Source organism: Pogonomyrmex barbatus, unplaced genomic scaffold, assembly GCF_055798465.1.
Source record: "Pogonomyrmex barbatus isolate J1 unplaced genomic scaffold, ASM5579846v1 scaffold17, whole genome shotgun sequence".
NCBI lineage: Eukaryota > Metazoa > Arthropoda > Insecta > Hymenoptera > Formicidae > Pogonomyrmex > Pogonomyrmex barbatus.
The window spans coordinates 5696202-5719423 of record NW_028297113.1 but is presented as its reverse complement, the minus strand read 5'-3'; the positions used below and the strand labels follow the sequence as shown (position 1 = coordinate 5719423).

The 23222-nt window shown below is 39.1% G+C and overlaps 4 protein-coding genes across 12 annotated transcripts in view; 3 read left to right on the top strand and 1 right to left on the bottom strand.

Annotated features, from left to right (window-relative positions):
- The first annotated feature begins 482 nt into the window (after positions 1-482).
- On the top strand, positions 483-9272 carry LOC105432129 (GIGYF family protein Gyf). 5 transcript variants are annotated; one of them, XM_011646776.3, is made up of 16 exons: positions 483-593; positions 1479-1525; positions 1611-1845; positions 2148-2318; positions 2579-2780; positions 2842-3052; positions 3142-4105; positions 4439-4801; positions 4869-5180; positions 5309-5401; positions 5503-5933; positions 6019-6220; positions 6284-6490; positions 6563-6971; positions 7040-7269; positions 7488-9272. In XM_011646776.3, the coding sequence occupies exons 2-16, from the start codon at positions 1494-1496 to the stop codon at positions 7611-7613; spliced, it is 4188 nt and encodes a 1395-aa protein (XP_011645078.2). In that variant the 5' UTR covers positions 483-593; positions 1479-1493; the 3' UTR covers positions 7614-9272. The 5 variants fall into 5 exon arrangements, with proteins under 5 accessions (XP_011645078.2, XP_088930859.1, XP_025075379.2 ...); XM_089074733.1 differs by lacking the exon at positions 483-593 and adding an exon at positions 1297-1317; XM_025219594.2 differs by lacking the exon at positions 483-593 and having other exon boundaries at positions 6284-6484; positions 6569-6971.
- Positions 9207-13348, bottom strand: PIG-A (phosphatidylinositol glycan anchor biosynthesis class A). Its single transcript, XM_011646781.3, has 8 exons — positions 12871-13348; positions 12605-12761; positions 12067-12246; positions 11771-12005; positions 11392-11689; positions 10815-11175; positions 10439-10533; positions 9207-10379 (listed from the first exon to the last, which is right to left on the bottom strand). The coding sequence occupies exons 1-8, from the start codon at positions 12894-12896 to the stop codon at positions 10295-10297; spliced, it is 1437 nt and encodes a 478-aa protein (XP_011645083.2). The 5' UTR covers positions 12897-13348; the 3' UTR covers positions 9207-10294.
- A 102-nt stretch (positions 13349-13450) lies between these two features.
- Positions 13451-15482, top strand: LOC105432131 (U5 small nuclear ribonucleoprotein 40 kDa protein). The gene is made up of 6 exons (XM_011646783.3): positions 13451-13730; positions 13804-13933; positions 14004-14317; positions 14570-14842; positions 15054-15219; positions 15335-15482. The coding sequence occupies exons 1-6, from the start codon at positions 13617-13619 to the stop codon at positions 15385-15387; spliced, it is 1050 nt and encodes a 349-aa protein (XP_011645085.2). The 5' UTR covers positions 13451-13616; the 3' UTR covers positions 15388-15482.
- Positions 15483-15917: 435 nt separating this feature from the next.
- Positions 15918-23222, top strand: part of RhoGAP93B (MyTH4 and RhoGAP_KIAA1688 domain-containing protein RhoGAP93B) — a 12035-nt gene continuing 4730 nt past the window's right edge. Inside the window, exons 1-9 of one of the 5 annotated variants that reach the window (XM_089074735.1) lie at positions 15918-16421; positions 18201-18302; positions 19050-19188; positions 19951-20115; positions 20194-20737; positions 20844-21419; positions 21541-21945; positions 22027-22215; positions 22310-23163. In XM_089074735.1, coding sequence (XP_088930861.1) covers positions 16408-16421; positions 18201-18302; positions 19050-19188; positions 19951-20115; positions 20194-20737; positions 20844-21419; positions 21541-21945; positions 22027-22215; positions 22310-23163 — 2988 coding nt within the window. In that variant the 5' untranslated portion in view covers positions 15918-16407. Of the gene's footprint in view, positions 16422-16652; positions 17674-18165; positions 18303-19049; positions 19189-19950; positions 20116-20193; positions 20738-20843; positions 21420-21540; positions 21946-22026; positions 22216-22309; positions 23164-23222 lie in introns of those variants that run through there. The other 4 variants (XM_089074734.1, XM_089074737.1, XM_089074736.1 and 1 more) reach the window with 4 other exon arrangements.

Here is a 23222-nt window from a genome sequence, read left to right as displayed (position 1 = left end):
GCAAGCTGATAAATTTTGTCTGGAATTGAGTATGTAATTTGTATAGAAAAAATTCCTTATTTATAATTAAAATAAAAAACTTAAAACACACACACACACACACACACATATTTTATATATATATATATATACATACATACACACGAAGGAAGTAATAAATTAGTACGCAATTAGCTTCAGAATTTATAGTCGATAAAAATCTATAAAAATAAAATCAATAGTAACTTTATCGAATATGTACGATTGTCGACAGAGTAAGAAATTTCCAAAGGAATTTGAATCGAAGCTAGACAAAGCAAGTGGATTTAAAACAAAAGATGCCGCTTATGAAAACATTAAACATTGTAATTTCAATTCCTTTCAAAAATTGAGGAAGTGTAATCGAGCAGCCTTGACCATTTTACACGTGTCCTCCAATCATTTCTCATATCGTCAGTTCTTTCTCACGCGCGTATGTGATCCTAGTGACTTTTTTCAGCTCCTCCCAGGCATACCACGAACGGGAGCCTTCGCATGCGCTTTATTCCAAAAAAACCATCAGCCATATTGGTGTGTTGTATCGCTGTTCTCAGTAATCCCGAAGATCAGCAAAGGTATTTCTCCCGTAGGCTCGGGCCGCAGCCGTAATCCGTTCGCGGCCGTGCGGGATCCAGCCAGCGTTCGATTTCCGCGTGGCCGCGGGACTCCGCGCGCGGTCCACCGCCGCACGCGAGTCACCCCGATGTTCGCCAGCAAAAAAAGTTTGGTTAATGTTGCCACCTTGGCTCGTGCGGGAAGAGATTGCCTCCGCTTGTGTTGCGTTTTATGCGCGAGTACGCCGTAAACGCGAGTATCTCGCGATGACGCGTCCGGGAAGTCGTGCGACGCCTTCTCCAGCGTCGTTCGGACGTGACGCGATAGACAGCGAGATTCCCCCCCTTCGAGGATGCGTGCGATCGAGTCTCGCGCTGCTGTCTGTTATGCTCTCATCCTCCACGTTCGTCCACTTCGTAGCCTCGTCGGTCCTACGTATCACCGCGCGTTCGCAAGCACGCGCGCGCGCGCGCGCGCGCGCGATCGCCGACGGCGATCCGGTATCCCCCTCGAGCAACAGGTACGGCCTGTCGACCTGCGAGTTTTCCAATCCGTGAAATCCTTACGTTGTATTTTTCGCGGAGCGCATGTAAGTACCCTATTGTAACAGATGACGAGCCTTCTATCGTGACGGGAAGCGAATTTTCTCATCTAGCCGTGATTCCTCGCAGGCAGTCGCATCACCACATCGTTTCCCAGTTTTCCGTATTCTTTTGAGGTTTTAACAAGGCCTCGCGAACGTCGGTTGGTACCCGAAAAAAATTGGAATATCTTTATACACGATGGATTTCCATATATTTGACATTTTTTGTGCTGTTTTTAATCTTCGTCTTTGTAGCTTAGTACAGATTTGAATTTGTTACAAGTTATCGATTTCATTTGTTCTTTGTTTTTTCTGTTCTCAGGAGATAAAGTGCATCATGACGGATTCCATGAAATTTGGCCCAGAATGGTATGTAGTTGACAATTGGATAAACATTAAAGTGTTCTACTTACATTTGTAATTATGTTGTCATTGTCACATCTATCATGTATAGGTTGCGCAACAGATCAGGAGACAGTTGCAATACGGGTGGTGGTAGTGGTGGAGGAACCACAACTCTTAGTACACCACGCTATCAATTAGCAGAACATAGATATGGTCGGGAAGAAATGTTGGCCCTGTACGATCGTAATTGCAAACCACCAGAACCATTGACAACTTTTCCAACGTTGTATGTGGAGAAAGCTCAGCTTCCATTGGCACTCGTACCAATGACAGAGGATGAAACGGTAATTAAATGTGATACAAGAGATATATTTATATATTAAATGCCTTATAGATTTAACTTGTTTAAAAGTTTTAAAAATTTTTGATATTTTTAATGATATATATATATATATATATATATATATATATATATATATATATATATATTTATTTATATTCGGAAGGAACGAATTTGTTTCAATTTTTTTATATAATTTTAATTTTGTTTTGAGCTATCTTTATTAAATAAAATGATTTAAAATTAGAATGAGCTTATTTCATGAAATATTGTTTGTAATGAGAAATATTGATGTGAATTTTGCAGCGTATGTGGAACGGAGGGATAACTAATATCGGTGGTCGTGGAAGAGGTAGCAGTGTAGATCGTGGACGTGGTAGAACTGGAAGAGGAGGCTTGTATTCGTCTCATTATTCACGTGGAGTCGGGTTTGATGACTCCGGCGATGGGATACGAATCGAGGGCCAATCATTCCAGGTATAAATCATCTTTTTTTATTTTTGTTAGAATGCGAATTCATTTTTTAATATTTTAAGTATAATCTTTTTAAGTATAATCTTTCTTTCTGTATAAAGAAATAGTTTATACATAATCGATTTTTGTCTCTTTTCTTTTTCTTTGTGTTATTAAATTTTGTAAAACTAAAAGAGAATGACCGCTAATCATTGTAATTAAATATTATAAACCGATACAATAACCAGCCATAAAGGAGGAAATCTCATTAATTTTATTTATAGGGAAGAAACAGACCATTCGATAGATCTCAAAGCGAACGCGGCTGGTCAGAAAGAAACGGCGCTTCAGATCCAGGAGAATGGAATGGATCGACTAGTCCTAGAAAAGAGCTAAGTCGTGGGACTAGTGGTAGTTCGCTTATGGAGAGTAATTGGAGACGTCATCGTGGAAGCGGAGAAGATGATGACAGTTGGCGCAAGTGGGGTAAATATGTTATTCATTTTTTAGAAATTATTTATGTAATAAAACGAGATATTTATGTTAGGGAGAAGTAGTTGGCGCGAGGGTGGCAGTATGGATCGGGATAGATTGGATCGAAACGAGGGTGATGGTGAAGAGGGTAGAAGTGGACCAGGAAGATGGGAGCATCGAGGAAATCACAGATCTTCCCATGATTCGAGTCATCATCCACCACCTCGTACCGCTCGCACTTGGGAATCGAATCATCATGATAATCATGATAATCTTCCTGAGTGGTAATGTTAAATAATATCTATCTATCAAATTTATTTCTGTATATTTTTATATATTTCCTTTATTTTGTATTTTAAACTTTATATTTCAGGGCAACGGAGAATCCAAGTGAGAGTGGTAGTTTCGACGCTTCGGGCGCATTCCACGGTGGGATGTATTCAGATGATGACGAAGATGGTGCGGCGAGTGCTTCCCAGCAAGGCAGAACTCGACGCGTATCGGAAGGAAGTGCTTCAAATATAGTGAGATCTAATAGCAAGCCATTAGCTTTCGGCACAGGTTCTGTTCAATCCTTGAATCGCCACACGAGTAATACCATAGCCAGCACATTAAGTAAAGAACGATCAAAACCGTTAGATTCACTCGAAGATAAGGATGATTCTATAGGAAAAGAAAGGAGATGTAATTCACCTTCCGTTAAGCCGATTACTGTACCACTAACCGAGAGTATTCCGACAAAGACTTTAGCGTCCTCGGATCTCTTGCAAAAGAAGACTATCGGATCTGCAAATGTGGATAAAGTCGAGACTTTAGGTGAAAAACCTAATGAACCTCTGACCGGAATTCACGATAAGGAGACCGTTCAGACGGAGGTCAAAACAGAATCGCAAATAACTGTGACCAATCGACAAGTTCCTCTGGAGCATCCGAAACTCGTACATAATTCGGGAACAGCTAACGTCAGGCAAAGAACGGAAGATGATCTAGATAGAATGAGACAGGAGGCTGATGCTTTGGTGGCCAAATTAATGGCGGATGAAGAAAATCACAAGGAAAAGACAGCCCCTGCCAGTGTCCCACCTGTAATTGGTAACCAACCTTCTGCGGTTTCCTCCACGGGTAATCAGGAAAAATGGTTTTACCGTGATCCACAAGGCGAAGTCCAAGGACCATTTTTAGCTACTGAAATGGCCGAATGGTGCAAAGCTGGATATTTCAATACGGGATTATTTGTAAGAAGAACTTGTGATGAAAGGTATGCTACGCTCGGTGATTTGATCAAAATGTACGGAAGAGTACCGTTCACGCCTGGCCTGCCAATACCTCCATTAAAGGTATAGTTATTTATCGTACGAATTATATATATTTTTCATTATATTTCGAAATTATTTTACTAATGTAGAACTTATACATAGATCACATCAGTGTAAGCAGTTTTAATGTTGAGAAAAATATGAAGCTTAAAGTTCGAATATTAGAGAAGAAAGCAAATGAAGGGTGACTTTTATTTGTAATTGTCTATAATATTCAAGTTTTGCTATATAGAGGAAAATTCAAAAATTTCGGAAATGAAGCTTATGAAAAAAGTTACCTCTTATTATTGTATTCTTAATTTTTAAATTGTTTGATATATTCATATCAATAAAATCGAATATTTTCGTTCGTAGTTAGCAGATCAGGTAACAATTCCACCTGTTCCTAATACCGTACCGGCTGGATTGGCTCCTGGTACTATACCGAAGGCAGGATTAGAAGATCCATTGCTGTTGATGACATATCAGCATGTGCAGTTACTGCGCAATCAAATGCTATTTAGGCAGATGAGATCATCAGCGATAGCAAAATTGTCACAATCGGAGCACTGGTCTACGCTGACTCCTGTGGAACAGAATCAGCTGATTGTACAATACCTCATACAAGACGGAATGCAGGAAATTCCGGAAGTACCGATAACGACAAATCCGTTTGTGCCTCATCTCACGTCTCAGGCGGCTAATCCCGTTATGCAACTTTTCACTCAGATGCAGCAAGTAAATGTCTCGGTATATTAATGCTATGATATATATTTATTTTGCATTCTAATAATGAATTGCACAGGCAAAGACGCAACCTGAGACTCATTTACCAACGAATCCACACACGACCGCACCGGCCCATCCAGTTACAGTAGATCCCATACAGCAGCTCATTCAACAGATGGGCGGCATGCAGAACTTGCCTACTATGCCACAGCCAAATATCGCTCCGCCTCCCACGCCGACGCAAGAGGACAATCCGATAAAATCTTTGCTACGTCAACTCAATGTCAACACTAACGGCCATCCACAAGTGCCCCACATGGACACCGTTTGGCCGCAACCTCCACCGCAAATAGTTCCTCAATTTAATGCGCAGAATTGGTTAGCGCAGGTTCGTTATGTTGTCATAAATCATACTTGTAAAACAGTCAAGTGCAAAAGTACGTGAAATTTGTTTAATATCTTTTCTATTGATATTCTATCATTTCTATTAATATTTCTTTTCTTTTATTTTTCTAGGTCGGACCCATTCCTGCGATGCCACCAGGACAATTACCTGGTTCTTTGTGGGATTTACACGCTAAAGATATGAAAACTGAACAACAGATTTTGGTAAATCGGCATTTTTAATTTTTTGTTGTGTCATTTTTCATGTATAGTTTTATTAATATAAATAATAATGATATAATCAATGCTTGATTATTTCTTCTTAGGAAGAACAGAATCTTAAGTTACAAGAAGACAGGAAAAAGGAAGAGTTAAGAAAGCAGGAAGAATTGCAGCGTCAAGCAGAAGAAGAAAACGCGAAGAGAAAGCAAAAAGAGGAGCAAGCTAGACAGGCTGAGGAGGCAAAACGTAAAGACGAGGAAAGAAAGAGAAAGGAAGAAGAGAAAAAACGAAAAGAGGAAGAGAAACGCAAGCAGGAAGAAGAACAAAAGAAGAAAGAAGAGAAAAAACGTAAAGAAGAAGAAAAAAAACGTGAGGAAAAGAGAAAACAGGAAGAAGAGAATTTAAAGAAGAAGCAGGAAGAGGAAAGGAGAAAGCGGGAAGAATTTAAGAAATTAGAAGAAAAACAAAAGAAAGAAGAAGAGAAGAAAAAGAAATTAGAAGAAGAGCAAAGAAGACAGGAAGAGGAGAGACTCAGGTATATCAGTAAAATTGTGCATAGCTAACGCTAAAATACGATTAAATATTTTAAAATAAAAATTGTGCAATTATGAAATTTACAGAAAAGAAGCGGAGGCACGGCGACAAGCTGAAATAGAAGAGCAGACACGTCGTGCGGAACAACGGCGAAGAGAAGCCGAGGCATTGCGTAAACTTCAAGAAAGAACTAAATCTCCATGGGCCCAGGCTCCACGTGCACTTGCTCCCGCTACTCATACTGCATCACTTGCCGAGATCCAGAGACTTGAGAGAGAAAAGAAAGCGGTAAAGTATTACATTTATTATACGCAAGCGACGTGTATATCTATTGCAAGGATTTTCTTACAGGAAGAACAACGGCTTCAACAATTGATGCAACAACAATTGGCGCAACAGAAAGCGGTAGAAGCGGCGCAGGAAGCATCAGTAATCGATTCTTCAAAGCGATTGCAATTTAAATGGGCGGAGAAAGCTATTGCCTCCAGTAAACCACTCCAGGTGAAAAGTCTCGCGCAGATTCAACAAGAGGAGCAAGAGCGCATCGCTAAGGTAAAGGTACTTGTTGCTTCCTGAGTATGCGAGTGACACGTAATATTGTTTTGAGAATGAAAAATGGAAATTTCTTAGCAACAGGAAAGAGAACGATTAGAAAAGGCTGGTCAAAAGGATGCTGCAAGTATGCTGCAAAATGCTGGGATATGGGGCACAGCATCACAATGCTTGAGCTGGGCTAATTCGGGCACATCTAGCAGTCAGGTATGGTCCACGAATTCTGGCACTACTGGTTTTTGGGATCCTACACCCGTCAAGACGTCTACGACTATGAAGCAGCCGGCTAAACAAGCTACGATCGTGAAACCTGCCCCTACTCAGCAGCAACAGCAGCAGCAGAATAGTAATAATAAAACGTCTAAGAGTAAGAATAAAAGAGAAGAGGAGCTAGTGAAGAAATTGTTTGAACAGAACACTGCCAAGACCGACGAATTCACGCAATGGTGTAATAAAGCATTGAGCGGTATACAAGCATCTGTGGATAGTAAGTGTTTGTATATCACGTTTTCTTCTCAACTTTGACTATCTATATGTATACATATGCACTTGCAGTCCCTACATTCGTTGGATTCTTACGAGACATCGAATCGGCGTACGAAGTTAAGGAATATGTACGCGTTTACCTTGGAGATACCAAGCAGAGCACAGAATTTGCCAAACAATTCTTAGAAAAACGAAGCAAGTGGCGATCGGCGCAACGACCTCAGGCACAAGCGGACGATCTGTGCAAGCCAGCACCTGCTATTAATCCAAACGCACCCACAGAATTTCAAGAAGTTAAGGTATATCCTTATTGATATCTTGATGGAATAAAAAACGATAAAATATTTTTTTTACTATTTAAGATTAATTTATTAAAATTATATTCTCACCGTTTATAAATCTCATTCATTATTATTTACTTTATATAGTATTAAATTAGTAGCAAATATGAAAATTATTAATATCAAATATGAGAAATTCATAAGATGTTGAATGTTAACAAACCTTTTTTGCTCAGGGAAAATCCAAGAAACCAAAGAAAGGAAAGATGTTCAAGGTGGACAACAGGATTCTCGGCTTCAGCGTAACTGCTGCTCCTGATCGTATTAATGTAGGTGATCGCGATTACGGTGAAGGCGTCTGAACTGTTTCGCCAATTTACCTCGTGGAAATGATGCGACGCTCGATTCATTATACGGTTCGTTATTTATTTATTGTACATGCCAAACCGGTGCTGAGAAAACCCACCGCGGGTACTCTTCTTAAAAAAAATATATGAAGGTTTTTTATAACTTAACACACGAGAAAAAAGAAGCTCATCCCTTCAGAATCGATTGTCGATAGCAGTCTTTGTTTAAGACTGACTGAGCGTGGCGTTATTTTCTTACATGAATTACACGAAAAAAAAAAAAACTCCATTGTACATATTACTCAAAGAAAGATATTTCGAAAGAAAGAAGACGGACTTACTCTTTTTCCTATGTACGCGGCAATTAGGGTTGGAAACTTTTATAACATTTCATTCTCGCCATCGTCACTTGAAATATACAAAAAAGAGAACAAAAGGAGAGAAAAGTATGCCGACCGATAATAATTGTGCATGCGGAAATGTGGCAGTCAATAGCAATATGTGTATGTTAAAGGTGTTCAATGAAAAAGAAGTAATGTTAGAACGTGTGCTTGGTATCGTGAAAATTATGGTCTTTACGTCAAGTACTGAAATATACGGTGCGTCAGAATATACGGTGCGTTTGTCCTTATCGAATCCTATGGATTTTTGCTTCATCGCAATAGTCGAGGGAAAAAAAAAAGAGATTTACTTTACATTATAGTCGCAGCAGATCTCGCAAATGATTTATTATGCATTTCAAGAAAATTTTCACCTTTTAATATTTCTTGGTCATAGTATTGCAGTAATACTCTAAGTAAAACATACATAATAATTGTAAATGCAAAAGGATGCGACACACATTATAATAACAGAGCAAAGACTAATATCATACTTTGGAATGATGACGAGAAAAGATAGTGATTTAAAATGATACTTTCCTGATATTACGAGGATTTATGAAATAAACTTAGCGATTGAGTATAGCATTCTCTGATAGAAAAACTTTCATTTTCGCAGTAGTACTAACAATAGCGATTAAAAATAATATTCATAATCCTTCTCACTAATTCCTCAAAGTATCACACAAGTACACATGATATCGGCGTGACATCTTGACTTAGCACTGATTACTGCATGTGTGGATCTCATTGTCGTCGGCATAGCCTTCTTCTGTATAGTCGATTGTAAACATTCAAAAACACTCAAAAATTTCACAGAAAACTTAAATGCGATACAAGCAGAGTGAAAAAAAGATATCTCTTTTGTGAAGTTTTTATTTAAGTAATTCTGTAAATGTGTAGAAGATCCGTATAACTCTTTTTAGCACTTTAAGAACATTCATTTTTGTTCTCCTGATTGGACTAATATGCGTTGGGCACAGATAGGCGACTTTGGATAAGCGTGGAATGTTGTGACAGATCTGACCACTCGTATTATTATTATTATTATTATTATTATTATGATGGTTGTTAATTAAGGTTCACTGATCTTCTCTTATATAAGAAGATAGGAGAAGATCATAGACCCTTACATGAAAAGATTTATGTATAAATAGATTAATGTACAAAATAATAGTGATGATTAAATAAACCGATAAAAAGCGATATAATAAAAGAAAAAAAATAATTGATATATCAATATTCTATTATTGTATCTAACGTACAACATAAATAAATATTATTATATTTTCCATTTGGCTTTCTTATTGTTTTAGAAATTAATTTATATTAAAATTTAGATTTTTTAATATTGAAAGAGTCATATATACACACACACACACACACACACACACACACACACACACACACATATATATATATGATTTTTTTTTCATATATATAAATGATATATATAAATTTTTTGTTAAGAGATAAATGTATAGGATCGTTTTCTGTACATTTTTATCTCTCTTGTAAGTTAATATATTCTATACTTTATACGCTTTGTATGCGAACAGATGCTGAGTGAAATGTGACATATTTGTGATGGAAACGCAAGTTCGAAATATGAAATTACTTTATTGATAATTATAAAAAAAAAACATTCAAAAGAAAAAAAAGATACCGATATGATAATGCACTAGAATGGTGGATTACATGAATACGAATTAACCTTTCTACTCCACATATTGCTACAAATAACTGCTTGAAAATTAACGTCGATTGTTTTAAAAGTAAGCACAGACTATTCGTAATAAACACGACGATATTTTGTAATGCTAATGACGCAATAAATATCTTTCTTATGCGTATATATTAAATGTATGCAGGGTGAGCGGCGTTGCGGTTGAATATCGTTACGAATTGTTATCCATGTTATTCATTGATTCATACGATGTCATGTATCATAATAAAAGTCATTTAATGGAACAAATTAATATTATTTTCATAAATCTGATGTTTCACATCGGCGATTCGGCATTTTCGATGTTAAAATGCCATACGCTGTCGTTTATTTTAAAATGATATAAATTACGAAAAAACAGGATATAATAAATAAAATTGTTATATACAGTCGTCTTTCTTAGTTGTAATTCCACGTACGTACAAGTATTATGACATTTGTACTTTGCGCATTTTTATCTGTGTATACGACATCTATACGTGTGTGTATATATATATATATATATATATATATATATATAATATAATATGTATATATATATATATATATATATATATATATAATTCGCATAATTATATTTCTTTAAAAATTTATCGATAAATGCAACGACGATTGTTCTTACGCGGAGATATACTATAATTACCTGTATAACAACTTTTGCAGAGAACGATTTTTCTGGAATGTTTCCAAAGTATAGAATAGAATAAAATACTTGAACACATTGAGAAACTTACATTCCAGATTTCTGTAACGATTGATAATCTTCTTTTCCTTTCCCGTTGGATGGCATAACATGAATATCGCTGTAATCTCGCGCAATATCGATATACTGAAAATTTATTTATTTATCTTTATAAACAAATAAATTTATTTATTTATTTAAACATGAAGAGTCTCTTAGATATATCGCTTTAGATGCATATACCTGGATAATTTTGAAAAGTAAAATTTAAGTGCATAAATTAAGTGTATAAATCAATAAAGAAAAAAATAGGAATGAGAATTCACGGACGAAGAAAAAACCAAATATAAAGCAAATATATAAATATAAACAAAAATAAATTAGAATCAGTAAAATGCATGCATTGCAAGTTAGGCAATCACGATTACCTTTCTAGGGACGAAGAATTCCAGAAATTGTAGTATTATATAACACAACGACACCACAAGCAAGTAGGCCAATACACCGCTTTTTATTTGACTAGCTAATTGCTGTCCCAAATTCCTTCTCGTCTCACGTTTCACTAAATTGTATACTATCTCCGTACGTTTGGTAATATTAAACCAATTATAGTACAAGCCTATTCTCCTATTCATTTCGAAAGGGCATTTGACATTGCCCTTCTTATAATCCGCTATAGCCGTTTCCAGTCCTTCAATTAACGCAGGTACAGTGGGTTCCACGAGGTAAATCAGATCCGGCGGCAAAACTTCCGGAATACCTCCAACTTTCGTTGATACTACTTGCAGACTATAAAGTAATATTTATTATTACATTCGTGTTTGTGTTATTCAAAAATCTCATTAAAAAGATAAAAAAATATGAATATATTAATTTATAAAAAAACATATAAATATTAATTTATAAAAAAAAAATTATAAAAAAACTAAGCTTAAGACTCAAATTATCAATTTCAGGTGTCATAAATATGACGAGATGAAAGAATGAAGTGCATAAGGATCTAACCCGCAAGAAGCTGCTTCTACAATACTCATACAATAAGCCTCTGTTAGGCTTGTATTCAGGAAGATGTGACCCTTATTCAGAACATGTCTGACTTGAGAGTGTTCTAGACTGCCCAATAGAGTAACTCTGTGCTGTAACAAATTTCTCTCTCGTACTTCTTCTATAAGCCATCTCTTCGGACCGTCCCCGCCGATTAAGAATTGTACGTTCTTATGGCGCAGACAAATCTCGGGTATTATATGAGCTAAGAGGTCGACACCCTTCCTGTATACCAATCGTGATACTATTACTATGGTAACTGAAATTTATGGTAACATTGTAGTAATTGAGATAATTTGTATGTTTTCTAATATAACTGGAGGGAAACTTTTGAACTTACTAAAATCGTTGTTTCGTTTACCGACATCGGGAGTAAATAACGTGGTATCAACGGCGTTCGGGATAACTGATACCTTTTCCTTTGATACTTTGGCTCGCAATACTGTATTCTCCTTTCCAGTGTGAGATACACATATACAATGGTCGCAATCTACCAGCGATATTTCGAGAAATTTATTCGTCAGAATGGCAGACGCATCCGCGAAACCGAAAAGCGAGTGATCCGTAAAAACCGTCTACAAGTATAGCGTTTAGTCATCTTGTTCAAGTTCTATTGTTAACATAATAGTAGCTTACTTTTAATCCCATTAATCTACCAATTAACATTCCCTCGTGGGCTAGTGCCGAAAACGCAGAATGGCCATGTATAATTTGTATATCTTCTCTAATGAAGATATATCTAATAAGTGGAAGAGAACATATCATCGTTGGAAGAACGCATTGATTGTAGAAAACTTTTACGGGGATATAATATACCTTAAATAAAATGAGAACATTAGCAAAAAGAATAAGAGAATTTGAAGAAATCATTTAGAATCTAAACTTCAGATTGAATAGAATAGGAATCAGATATAAGTTCCAGCTAAATTTTAACATTGAGTCTTACTGTCTTTTTTTTGTCTTATCTTTCTAATAGAATAATTTGATCTGCTTTGTAGGAGCAGATATGATTATAGATGTGATATAACCAGAGAAAAATATAACAATAACAATTGAGAAGATTGTGATTCGGTTCAGTCAATACACAAGTGATAAATTCAGTAGGATGTCGGAGCTGAAATCAGCTTGGAAGCTATATCTGATGCTGATTAGTGGAATAGAGAATGAAGCATACTTTGAGACCATTTGTCATGTATCTTATTCCTACTCTGTCCCCATAGGAATGAGTAAGTATCACCACCTTGTGGCCATGCTCCAGCAGGCATTGAGACAGATTGAAAATGTGCTCCTCGACACCACCCATGTTTGGATAAAAGAAATCCGAGACCATGCTGCACAAAGTGTGTTACATGTATTTACAGTAAAACAGATAATGTTATGTTTATTGTTATAAACGATAAACAAGAGGCGGTACCGTGACGAAAGAGATATCATACGAACCATATTTTGTGTTTTGTACTGCTCATCTTCACGTCCGTGCATGATTCACGCCTCTCAATTTAACGACTGCAAAATCCGCCGTATCATCGCCGGGCGCGTCTACCTGCCACGCCATTCCCGCCCGATAACGATCCAATTATTGTCACATTACATGAATTTTTACCGGTTTGCCTCGTATCCTGTCCTTGCATTTCCAATCAGTCTTCCCACGCCGATAACTAACAATGATGACACTGATGCATTCCTGTGAGCGGACGCGCGACAATCGGATGCTTGCGGATGCTTGGAAAGCTATCCTAACCTCTAATCTTAGAAAAGGACGAATTTACCTCGCGCGAGATTCGATAGCTGATACGTCGATCGAATTTTTATTTCGGAGTTTAAAAAAAGAAATTGTACGTATACGTAACATTGTAATATCATAAATTACTTAAGAAACATTTGTATAATAAAAAATTATGAGTTTAATAATGTAGATTCAATTATTTATGTAAATAACGATTAAAAATTTATATCAATAGTCGGTAATATCGATATTCTTCAATTATCTTTGATTTTTTGATACTTTTTAAAGTTTTCGTCGATAGAGGGAAGTCTATCCCTATAGGGACTCTAGGTACTTGCAAAAATGGAAGCGTGACAGCTTTGAAATTTTTGCTTGATGTGGATCCCGAGAAAACTCAGTGAAACAGTAAATAGACACATTGTGAGATTGCACTTAAAAATTGAATTAATATTTTATTAATATGCCGATTTTGGACAAAAGAAAAGGGGATGATATTTTGGCGTTAGTGCCTGCTTCGAAAAGAACCAAAAATGAAGTCGTCTTCAGCAGCAGAGAGAAAGCGGTTGTGCAAAGCGTAAATATAACCTCATATTATGTTTTTCTTTTTAGAAAATATAATATTTTATGTATGTAATAAAATTTTAAAGGGCCCACCGCGCACGTCTTCTTTAATGTCAATGATAATGTTGCTTGAGGGACATCAAGGAGATATCTTTTCCATAGAATTTCATCCAGAGGGACAGTATCTTGCATCAACTGGATTTGATCGACAAATCTGTATGTATTGTATATAAAATTTAATTAATATATGTATGAGTTTTATTCGTTCTGTTTAATGAAATTGCAGTTATCTGGAATGTGTATGGAGAATGTGAAAATATTGGACTCATGACTGGGCACAGTGGTGCCGTGATGGAATTACATTTCAGTCCAGATGGCAATCACTTGTATACAGCCAGCACAGATATGACTCTGGGCTTGTGGGATATAATAGCTGGGACGCGAATTAAGAAACTGAAGGGTCACACTTCCTTTGTAAATTCTGTATCAGGTGCACGAAGGGGCCCTACATTGCTCTGCTCAGGCAGTGATGATAGTACGATACGTATTTGGGATCCTAGGAAACGGGGTCAATGTTATACATTGAATAACACATATCAGGTATTGTACTATTTAATTGTACTTGAATATAAATAATATAAAAAAAATACAAGTAATGATAATATATCTTATCAGAAATACCACAGAAACTTAATTATAAAGCTGCAAACACACAGCATTAAAGAGAAACATATATTTGTGCATATATATAGTAATTTCTTTTTAATGTATGTATTCCTCCAACAAATTTTTGGTTCAGTTGTATTTTTTATCTTTGTATCTTATCTCTCGAACACAAATTTCTATTGTTAGGTTACTGCAGTGACATTCAATGATACATCCGAACAAGTGATTAGCGGTGGTATTGATAACGACATAAAGGTATGGGATCTCCGAAAGAATGCAATACTTTACAAACTGAAAGGACACACTGATACCATTACTGGATTGAGTCTTAGTCCTGATGGTTCTTATATACTTTCCAATGCTATGGATAATACATTGAAGATATGGGATGTAAGACCATTTGCTCCTTACGAACGCTGTGTGAAAATACTGTCTGGACATCAACATAATTTTGAGAAGGTGTTTTTTCGTCTTATCTTATTTTTAACCAGAATTTAAAAAAATATGAAATATGAAATATGAATTTTTGAAAACAAATCGAGGTGTACATAAAATGAGAATTGAAATTGAATCTTATGGGGTTTATTTTAATAAGGAAAATTTTGAGAAATAAAATATTCATGTTATAAATATTACATAATTTTGTATTTTTTTGTAATTTTTTTTTCAGAATCTTTTAAGATGTGCGTGGTCACCGGATGGTAGCAAGGTATCGGCGGGATCTTCGGATCGTTTTCATTATATTTGGGATACTACAAGTCGTAGAATATTATACAAATTACCGGGACACAACGGATCTGTCAATGACATTGATTTTCATCCAAAGGAACCTATAGGTATGAAATAATTCGTAATAAAATGAATATTTTTTTTTTTATATATAAATATAGTGAATGCAAACTTTATAGATTTTTAAATTTATTTTATTAATTAATGTTATATTTATTTCAGTGTGTTCGGGATCTAGTGACAAGCAAATTTACTTGGGTGAAATCGAAGCTTAATAACGATTCATACTCAATATATGATATATTTGTAGAAAGAAAAAAAAATGATATTTAAATGTATTAATTGTATTATAATTCTTTTCTTGGTTTAATCTGTTTCCTAACATTGTATTTTTGATCGTCTCCTATTTAAAGATAATCTTTAAAAATGTATGTCATACATAATAATTATAGAGAAAAATCGCGTAGTGTAACGTTAATTCTGGAACTAAATAGTATTCAGAATAATTATATTGTTTTAAAATTTTATCACTTTGATATATATATAATTATTTCTATATCATCATTGAATTATACATGAGATTATAATAACAATAATAGCTCAGAAATTATTATGTTCGAATCGCTTTCTACAGTTTCTACGATCGGCAACGTGACAATTCGCAATTACAACTAATCGATCAAACGAGAGCGAGATCACGGCGCAGTTATTCACGCAAGATCGTATTGCAAGGATAGGGGGTTGGAGACGAAGAAGGAACATATGCGAGATACGCGCGTGCAAGAGTGAATTTTTGTCACTACCCGCAGGGAGTGCTGGCGGCGTGGCGGCGCGGTGAAACGCTAAAACCACGAACTAAACAGAAGAAAAAAGATGGCCGCCGCGGGGCTGCCGTGAAGGGGCCGCGTCGCTGTTCGCGCTCGCGGAAATGGGACGTTGCGACATCCGAGTGTCATCGTTCGGCTTAGTGAGAAGTGTCAAGCGAGTGGTGGTCGCCGGCGAGGGTGACGCGCCGAGGTTAGCGGCGGCGGTGGTGGCGGGCGGTTAAAGACTGGAGTGGAGTGGAAGAGCGGAGCGCGGTCACGCACCGCACCGCGTTGCACTCGTCGTGCGTTGCAACGACGACGACGACGACGACGGTAACGAGGAGAGAGACGACGGCGACGAGAAGGCCGGAGGAAACAACGACAACGGCGACAGCGACGGCGACGACGACGACGACGACGACGACGACGACGACGACGACGACGGCGGCGACGGCGACGGCGACGGCGAGCCAGTTGGAGACACGCGAGATGGCATCTGATGGGTAAGACTTCGCTCGCGAGGAGAAACCTTTGGCCTCTGTCCCGTCCCTTAAACTGCACCCGTGTTGCACCTGCGGATACGGTGCATTCGCCTGCTCTATGAAAAACGCGGCCGTCGCGACGCGTACACACACACACACACACACACACACACACACACACGGCGCGAAACCGACGGTGCTCGCAGATCGATAGTGAATTTTTTTTTTTACAGTCACCCGTCCCAGTTTTCTCCCTCTCTCCGTCTTCGTCTTGCACTCTACTCTCTCCGTTCTGTCTCCTCGCTCGTTTCCTTACGAAAGAAAGAAAAAAGAGAACGCGCAGAAGAGAAAGAGAGAAGGAGAGAAGAATCCGCCGTCGCCTTCCTCGATGATAACCGTGGCGCGAGCGCGATTTCCTGCTGCACTCCTCGTTCCTCCGTGGCGCTTTCGCGTTCAAGTTATAGCTGTCGTCGCGATTGGGCGGGTCTCTCTCTCTCTCTCTCCCTCTCTCTCTCTCTCTCTTGCTCGCTCTCTCTCTCTCGCGCGCGCACGTTTTTCGCAGTTCGCGTTTTCGGCTCGTCCGCGTCGGGCACCGCGTGCGTGGTTTTCCTCAACGCGACACCGCGTCTCCGTTTCTCTTTCCTCCGTCCTCCACCATCACCACCACCTCCCGTTTTCCATCTGTTCCACATTTTCCCTCTTCCTTCCTTCCTTCCTTCCTTCCTTCCTTCCTTCGTGCCTTCCTCTCTCCCTCCTTCGCGCGATCGCGAGCGCCGTTCTCCGCACGTACATTCGCGATCTACGCGCGAATGAATTTCCGCGGCCTATTTCAGCCAATTAACCGGCCAGCATGACATCAGAGCTGGCCTCCGTTTCTCTCGTTGCATCGCGGCTCAGCATTCCTATTCAATTTGCGGGGTCTATCAGGACAGGGCAGGGTGGGGTGGAGTGCTGCGGGACGGACGAGCGAACGAACAAACGGACGGACGGACGGACGGACGGATGGACGAACCAAACACCCTCCTTCGTTCGCCCCGATTATCATCACCTCGTCAACCTCCGCTGGGACAATCCTCGCACACCGCGAATCTTCTTGAGTGATCTTTCCCTTCCCCTTTTCTCTCCGTCCCCCAACCCCTCGGTCAATCCGTTTGCAATGAGGGCGATTCTTTCTTCCCTCCCTGCGATCGTGTGCGATCGTTTCGCAGTCGTCCGACGTCCCAGTTAAGTTCGCCGATATTATCGTTCTCTCAGTAACGTACATACGTACAACGTAAGTTCGATATACGTCTCCCTCCTCCTCCCCAACATCGTTCGTTGTTATCTACCCCGAATTCTCCGGAGGAGTCGCGACGGCGTTCCTCTCGAACGTCGTCGAAATGCAGTGTGGATGTAAATAAAGAGGAAAAAAAAAAATGGAGGCTACCATCGGTGCCATCGGTCTCGCGCCCGCATCGCGATATTTCCGTCTTGCACTCGGGATGCCTTTGACATATCGATTCCGCCTTACGATTTTATCGTTCAAGTTATTTATACGTGTATATCCGCCTGTCTGTACGCGTACGCGTGTCGTTTGTAAGTGATAAAAACTGTCCCGAAGGCGAGTAGCCCGTGAGGAAGTGAAAGCTTGAGGGAAAAGAGCGATTTAGAGCACAAGATTGCGCAAGATTAGATCTTACTTTATCGCCGATTATTTTAGGTTACTCCTGATATTACGGGGAGTTAAAGCTCCCCCTCCCCCCCCCTCCCTCCTGCTTTCTTTTCCACTTGGATTTTATTAATGATCAACAATTACAGCAGGATGGAATGGGTGGAGATCATCGAGCCGCGCACCAAGGAACATATGTACGCGAACCTGACCACGGGAGAATGCGTATGGGATCCTCCACCGGGTGTACCTGTGTAAGCTATTCCCCATATACAATTCTGGAATAATTTTCAGCGTCATGATTAAATCAAATATATTATGGATGTAACTAAGAATTGTGTAATTAGACATGAGATATTTGATCCTGACAATACGATATATATTTTCTTGCAGATTTGTATTATTTTTCTAACTCACTGACAGTATATTTTATATTGTCAAAGCTGAATTAAAATAATTTTAGGATTATAATTAAACATTAGATATTAATAAAAAATATATTTTCTGCCAGTGATTTAGAGAAATATGTTGAAAATATCAAATATCTTCTTGTAGAAGACTACGTTCTATTTCATCTTTTCTAATTCATTGACAAATAATATATCTTGTATTCTTGAAGTAGGATTAAAATAAGAAATGTGTAATCAGATATTAATCTAATTTTGATAATATGAGATTTTCTTTGCCAGTGAATTAGAAAAATAATACATCCAAACATATCAAATATTTTCTAGATAAGATATTTTCTAGATTTGAGTTTTACAATCTTCTTCAATTCACAGCAGACTGTATTTCGTGTGATCGAAATTGGATTAATATTTAATGCCCAATTATAATCCCAAAGTTATATTCAGCGTTTGACTTAATTATATATATATATTTCGGTCAATTATCTCAAAGTAGCTCATTATAATTATTTTAGAGAAAGTTATTTAAGAGAAAGTACTAAGTCACCAAGCGCATTGCGATATGTGGTACATGTTCCGTTTAATAATTTGTAGGAAAAAGACGGACAACAATCAGTGGTGGGAACTATTCGATCAGAATACCTCGCGATTTTATTATTACAACGCGACATCCCAGAAAACTGTATGGCACCGCCCGACGGACTGTGACATCATACCGTTGGCGAAACTCCAGGTAAAGAAAAAAAAAAAATATTTGATATCGTTCGATATGATTTAACGTTTTCTTGTACAATATTGGAGCACAGCGCGTGAGTCACGTCGATCGAGCCGTGCTGTCCGGCGTTCGAGTGCAGATAAAATCCAGATTAGATCGCGCCCTCATTGGTGTATCTACCGGGGATCTGTACTTACTTATGAATCACACAAAATCTGTGAGTTCCGCATACGCTCTCGCATGCGCGCGCGTACGTGTATACGTATTTTACGGATGTGTATAATGATTTGTGAGTTTCTCCGGGGTAACACACGTTACGGAACTCGCGTATCTTAAAGTGGTGGAGATATAAGTGTGCAAGCGCGCGTCTGCTCTTTTCTCAGTCTATAAATAGACGTTTGCGGCAGGGAGAAAAAACTCTGGTTTACATTATGCCACGTTACTATCGTGAAACTTCTCTCGTGATAATGCTATTCGTTCATCTAAGGTTTGACAAGAATACGAGTGGCAGAGGAAAGAGATGTCCCAGAATATAATCCGTCGCACCTACCTGTATGTTTAAATATAAAAGATTACAAGATGATTAATATATTATCCGAAAATATATTTATAGCTCACCATTTATATAAATAATATAAGTTATGATTTTGAGTTTTATATATATATATATTTTTTTTATTATTTTATATTTTAAATATTAGGAAAGATTAATGTCGTCTATTAGTTGTTATTAATTTGATTGTTTTATTTATTAATTTAATTATATATGTTTTATTGTAGACGTTAAAACAAAACACGGAACCTGCGAGTGGTAGCGCATCTGATACTCAAAAGATAACCGAGCCGAGGAAGAAGGAATCTGTTTCGACACAGACGCAAACTCCTTCAGTGAGTCGATCGACGCGATTTAATCATCAGGAGAACGCGAATTTGGCTCCGACATTGGTAAATTAATTTTTTTACAATGATTTAAACGCAACATTGATGTTTCGAAATTTCGCATGGCTGCATTTTCTTTCGTAGCAAGCTCTTTCTCTCGGTAGCGCGAACAAAACGCGGACTTCTACGGTCGGCGTCGACCTTCAAACTTCTCCTCCTTCACCGTCTCCGTCCGCGAGGCGACATCATCATCATCATCATCATCACAATAATAGGCATCATAGGCACCATGACGTGCCTACGACGCGCACCAGACAACACAATCACTCACAGGATTCTGGTAGATCCAGCGACAGTTCTGTCTCACATAGTAGGACTTCCTTGGAGTCAACCGGTTATCGTTTATTGGATTCGCCGCACAGGCATCATCATCGTTCGGCCGCGCAGACGCCGGTGAACACCGCACAATCCTCCCCCAGGCAGCACAGTAGTGGCACCTTGGAAGCCAGGTGCCACAAAAGCGGAACTCTTGAAAGCGTGAAGAATCAGAAATCTGTATCGCTGGGAGAGCCGCCACCGTTAGGTCTTTCCCTTTCGACTAGCACACCCTTGTTTAAGAAGAAGACTTTCACTGATCCGCAACGTGAAGGTAGGGTTGGAAATTTGGACCTGGACAAAAGTAAAAATGGTAAGGATATATGATATTTGCTGTAATTATTTTTTTATCATAATTATTTATCATATGTAAGTCACATATCTTTTCGGTTATATCGGTCGATTTCCTAATATTTTAGGTAGAGAAAGTAGTAGGGGCTCATATGGTCCCGAGCCGAGTACGTCACCATATCGCGAATCTTTGATGGAATCCCGAGTCTTCAGGCAGGAAATGCCACCGTATCGCCCGCCTGAAGTTCAACTTAGCCATAGCTATAAATCGCAGGGTGAGAAGTATGGTTCCTTAATGGAGAGTGGCAATCGTTACCATAGGGATAGAGAGCGGGAGATGCAACAACAGCATCATCGGGAACGAGTTAATAGTCTCGACAAGACGAACCCGCCAGCTTTTTATCCAAGTTCTATGCATTCAAGAAATATGAATAAGCAACCGCAGGATGGTACGGGTAGTATTGGCAGGAGACATCACGGATGCTCTGCGTCACTTTCGGAAGCGAATGTCAGGGACGTGTACGGTGCAATGTTGTCCGAAAGAAATGATCCCACCAAAAGTCTTGGTAGAGCTGCTGGCATACACGGCGGTAATTCGTCAAAGCAGAGAGGAGGTCTCGAAGTAGTGGAGCGGGAGAGAGAGCGGGAGCGCGATCGAGAGAAGGAGTACAGGCGAAACGCAGCATGCAATAATTCACTGGATTGTAAGCGAGATAATCTTTATGCTTCTTTCGACATCTTCCTGTATCCTGTATCTTCTATGCACGCGCGCGTGTGTGTGTGCATGTCTCTTTTGTAATACATGAGTGATTATTATTTTACAAGGTGTGCCGCAGCCGTTGGGTCGCAGTTATAGTTTTGTGCAACAGCAGAAACAGCAGCAGAAAATGCAGCAGCAGTTACATCAGCAGCAGCAACAACAGCAGCAGGCTAGAAGGAGAGAGCGGGATGACGATGCCATGCACGAGCGTTACTTGATGATAAGCCAGAGTCACGAACAATCTAGACAAAGACTCAGTAGTAACACTAGCAGTAGTAATAGCAGTAACAGTAGCAGCAATAGTGCTGCAGGTGAGGAAACCGAGGGTCACGCCGAAGGAGATGATAGCAAAAAGAAGAGGAGTAATGGAAATCCTAGTCCTCCACCGTCGCCATTTTACGGCAATCTTTTGGCTGATGATCATTTGTTACCGCTGCAACATTATATTCTTCAACAAGCGAAATTATCAGGTAATAGACTAAAAAAACTTTTCAATATCGTAACTTTGTATATTGTGTCTCATTATCCTTCATTTTTTTCATGATACTTAGGTTGTTACAAGTTCGGAGATCCTTTATTAGTAGAAGAAGGAGAAGATTCTTTAGATGAGGAAGGTGGCAGAGGTGAAGGTATCGGCGGGAGAGGTGATGATGATTCGGATGACCAGTTCGCCGACGACGAAGCGGCTAGCAATCAAGGCGATTCTTCCAGTCAAGAATATCTCGAGGATCATTATGCTGGTGAGAAAGCATTTTGAAGCGCATAAAATGCGTAAGATATTTTTATTTTGAACATGTAAATAATTACATATATTTTTTTTCGCGTGCCTTTTAGATTTAGGTAACTACGACACTGCAGGCTTAGCGACTTATTACACTACAGCCGACACCCTGACAAGGCCACAAGCGCGACCGCCCTCACCACCAAATATTGTGTCCCAAACGGAAACGAGGGACAGCGTGGTGACCACGAAACAAATTTCTATACCCACTGTAAGTTCGACTCCGAGTATTAGTACAACGAACGTCGACAACACTGATCTGGATGAAGCGCGGAGAGATGACAGCACAGGTGGTGGCGACATCGAAAAATACGCACAAGACAATCTCAATCTGAACTGCGGCAGACCGAAAGGATTGAGGTTGTTGTTTCGAAAGAAATTCAGCGTGCGGGATATCCTCAGCTGGTCGAAAGACCCGATACCGCAGCCAATGCTCGCAATGGTGGACGGCGAGAAATTACTCAAGAGAGAGGCTTGCAATCTATTCCGGTTGGTTCAGGTATACATGGGAGATCGCAAAGCCAATGTTGGCATGACGTTGGATGGCGTCGCCATGGATATTGTGAATACCGCGTTTACGAAACCGCCTCTGCGGGACGAGTTGTACGTTCAGATTTGCCGGCAGACAACGGAGAATCCGCGGAAGGAGAGCTTACGACGCGGATGGGAATTGATGGCTGTGTGTTTAGCTTTTGTGCCGCCTAGCGCTACGTTCGAACCCTATCTAGAGGGTTATATGAACAGGCATCGTGATCCTAACTTCCAGTTTCCCGAGGTCGCCAAGTGGCCAATACATGTGCAAGTTAGCCATTACGCGACCGTCGCCTGCAGACGATTGCAGCGAATCGGAGCGCATGGCAAACGACAACCTCGCAAGGCTACGGTGGAAGATATCGACCAAGCGAGGGTAACTAATTACAGAATACAGATTGATTTTTATTGCGTTATGATATAATTCTAATAATC

Coding starts and splice junctions, on each gene's coding strand:
- LOC105432129 (XM_011646776.3), top strand. CDS start 1,494: ATGACGGATTCCATGAAATTTGGCCCAGAATG. Junction 4,802..4,868: donor TTTTCACTCAGATGCAGCAA/GTAAATGTCTCG, acceptor TGAATTGCACAG/GCAAAGACGCAACCTGAGAC. Junction 6,221..6,283: donor TTGAGAGAGAAAAGAAAGCG/GTAAAGTATTAC, acceptor ATTTTCTTACAG/GAAGAACAACGGCTTCAACA.
- PIG-A (XM_011646781.3), bottom strand. CDS start 12,896: ATGAGCAGTACAAAACACAAAATATG. Junction 11,690..11,770: donor TAAACGAAACAACGATTTTA/GTAAGTTCAAAA, acceptor CATAAATTTCAG/TTACCATAGTAATAGTATCA. Junction 10,534..10,814: donor AATTCTTCGTCCCTAGAAAG/GTAATCGTGATT, acceptor ATAAATTTTCAG/TATATCGATATTGCGCGAGA.
- LOC105432131 (XM_011646783.3), top strand. CDS start 13,617: ATGCCGATTTTGGACAAAAGAAAAGGGGATGATATTTTGGCGTTAGTG. Junction 13,731..13,803: donor AGAAAGCGGTTGTGCAAAGC/GTAAATATAACC, acceptor AAAATTTTAAAG/GGCCCACCGCGCACGTCTTC. Junction 13,934..14,003: donor TGGATTTGATCGACAAATCT/GTATGTATTGTA, acceptor ATGAAATTGCAG/TTATCTGGAATGTGTATGGA.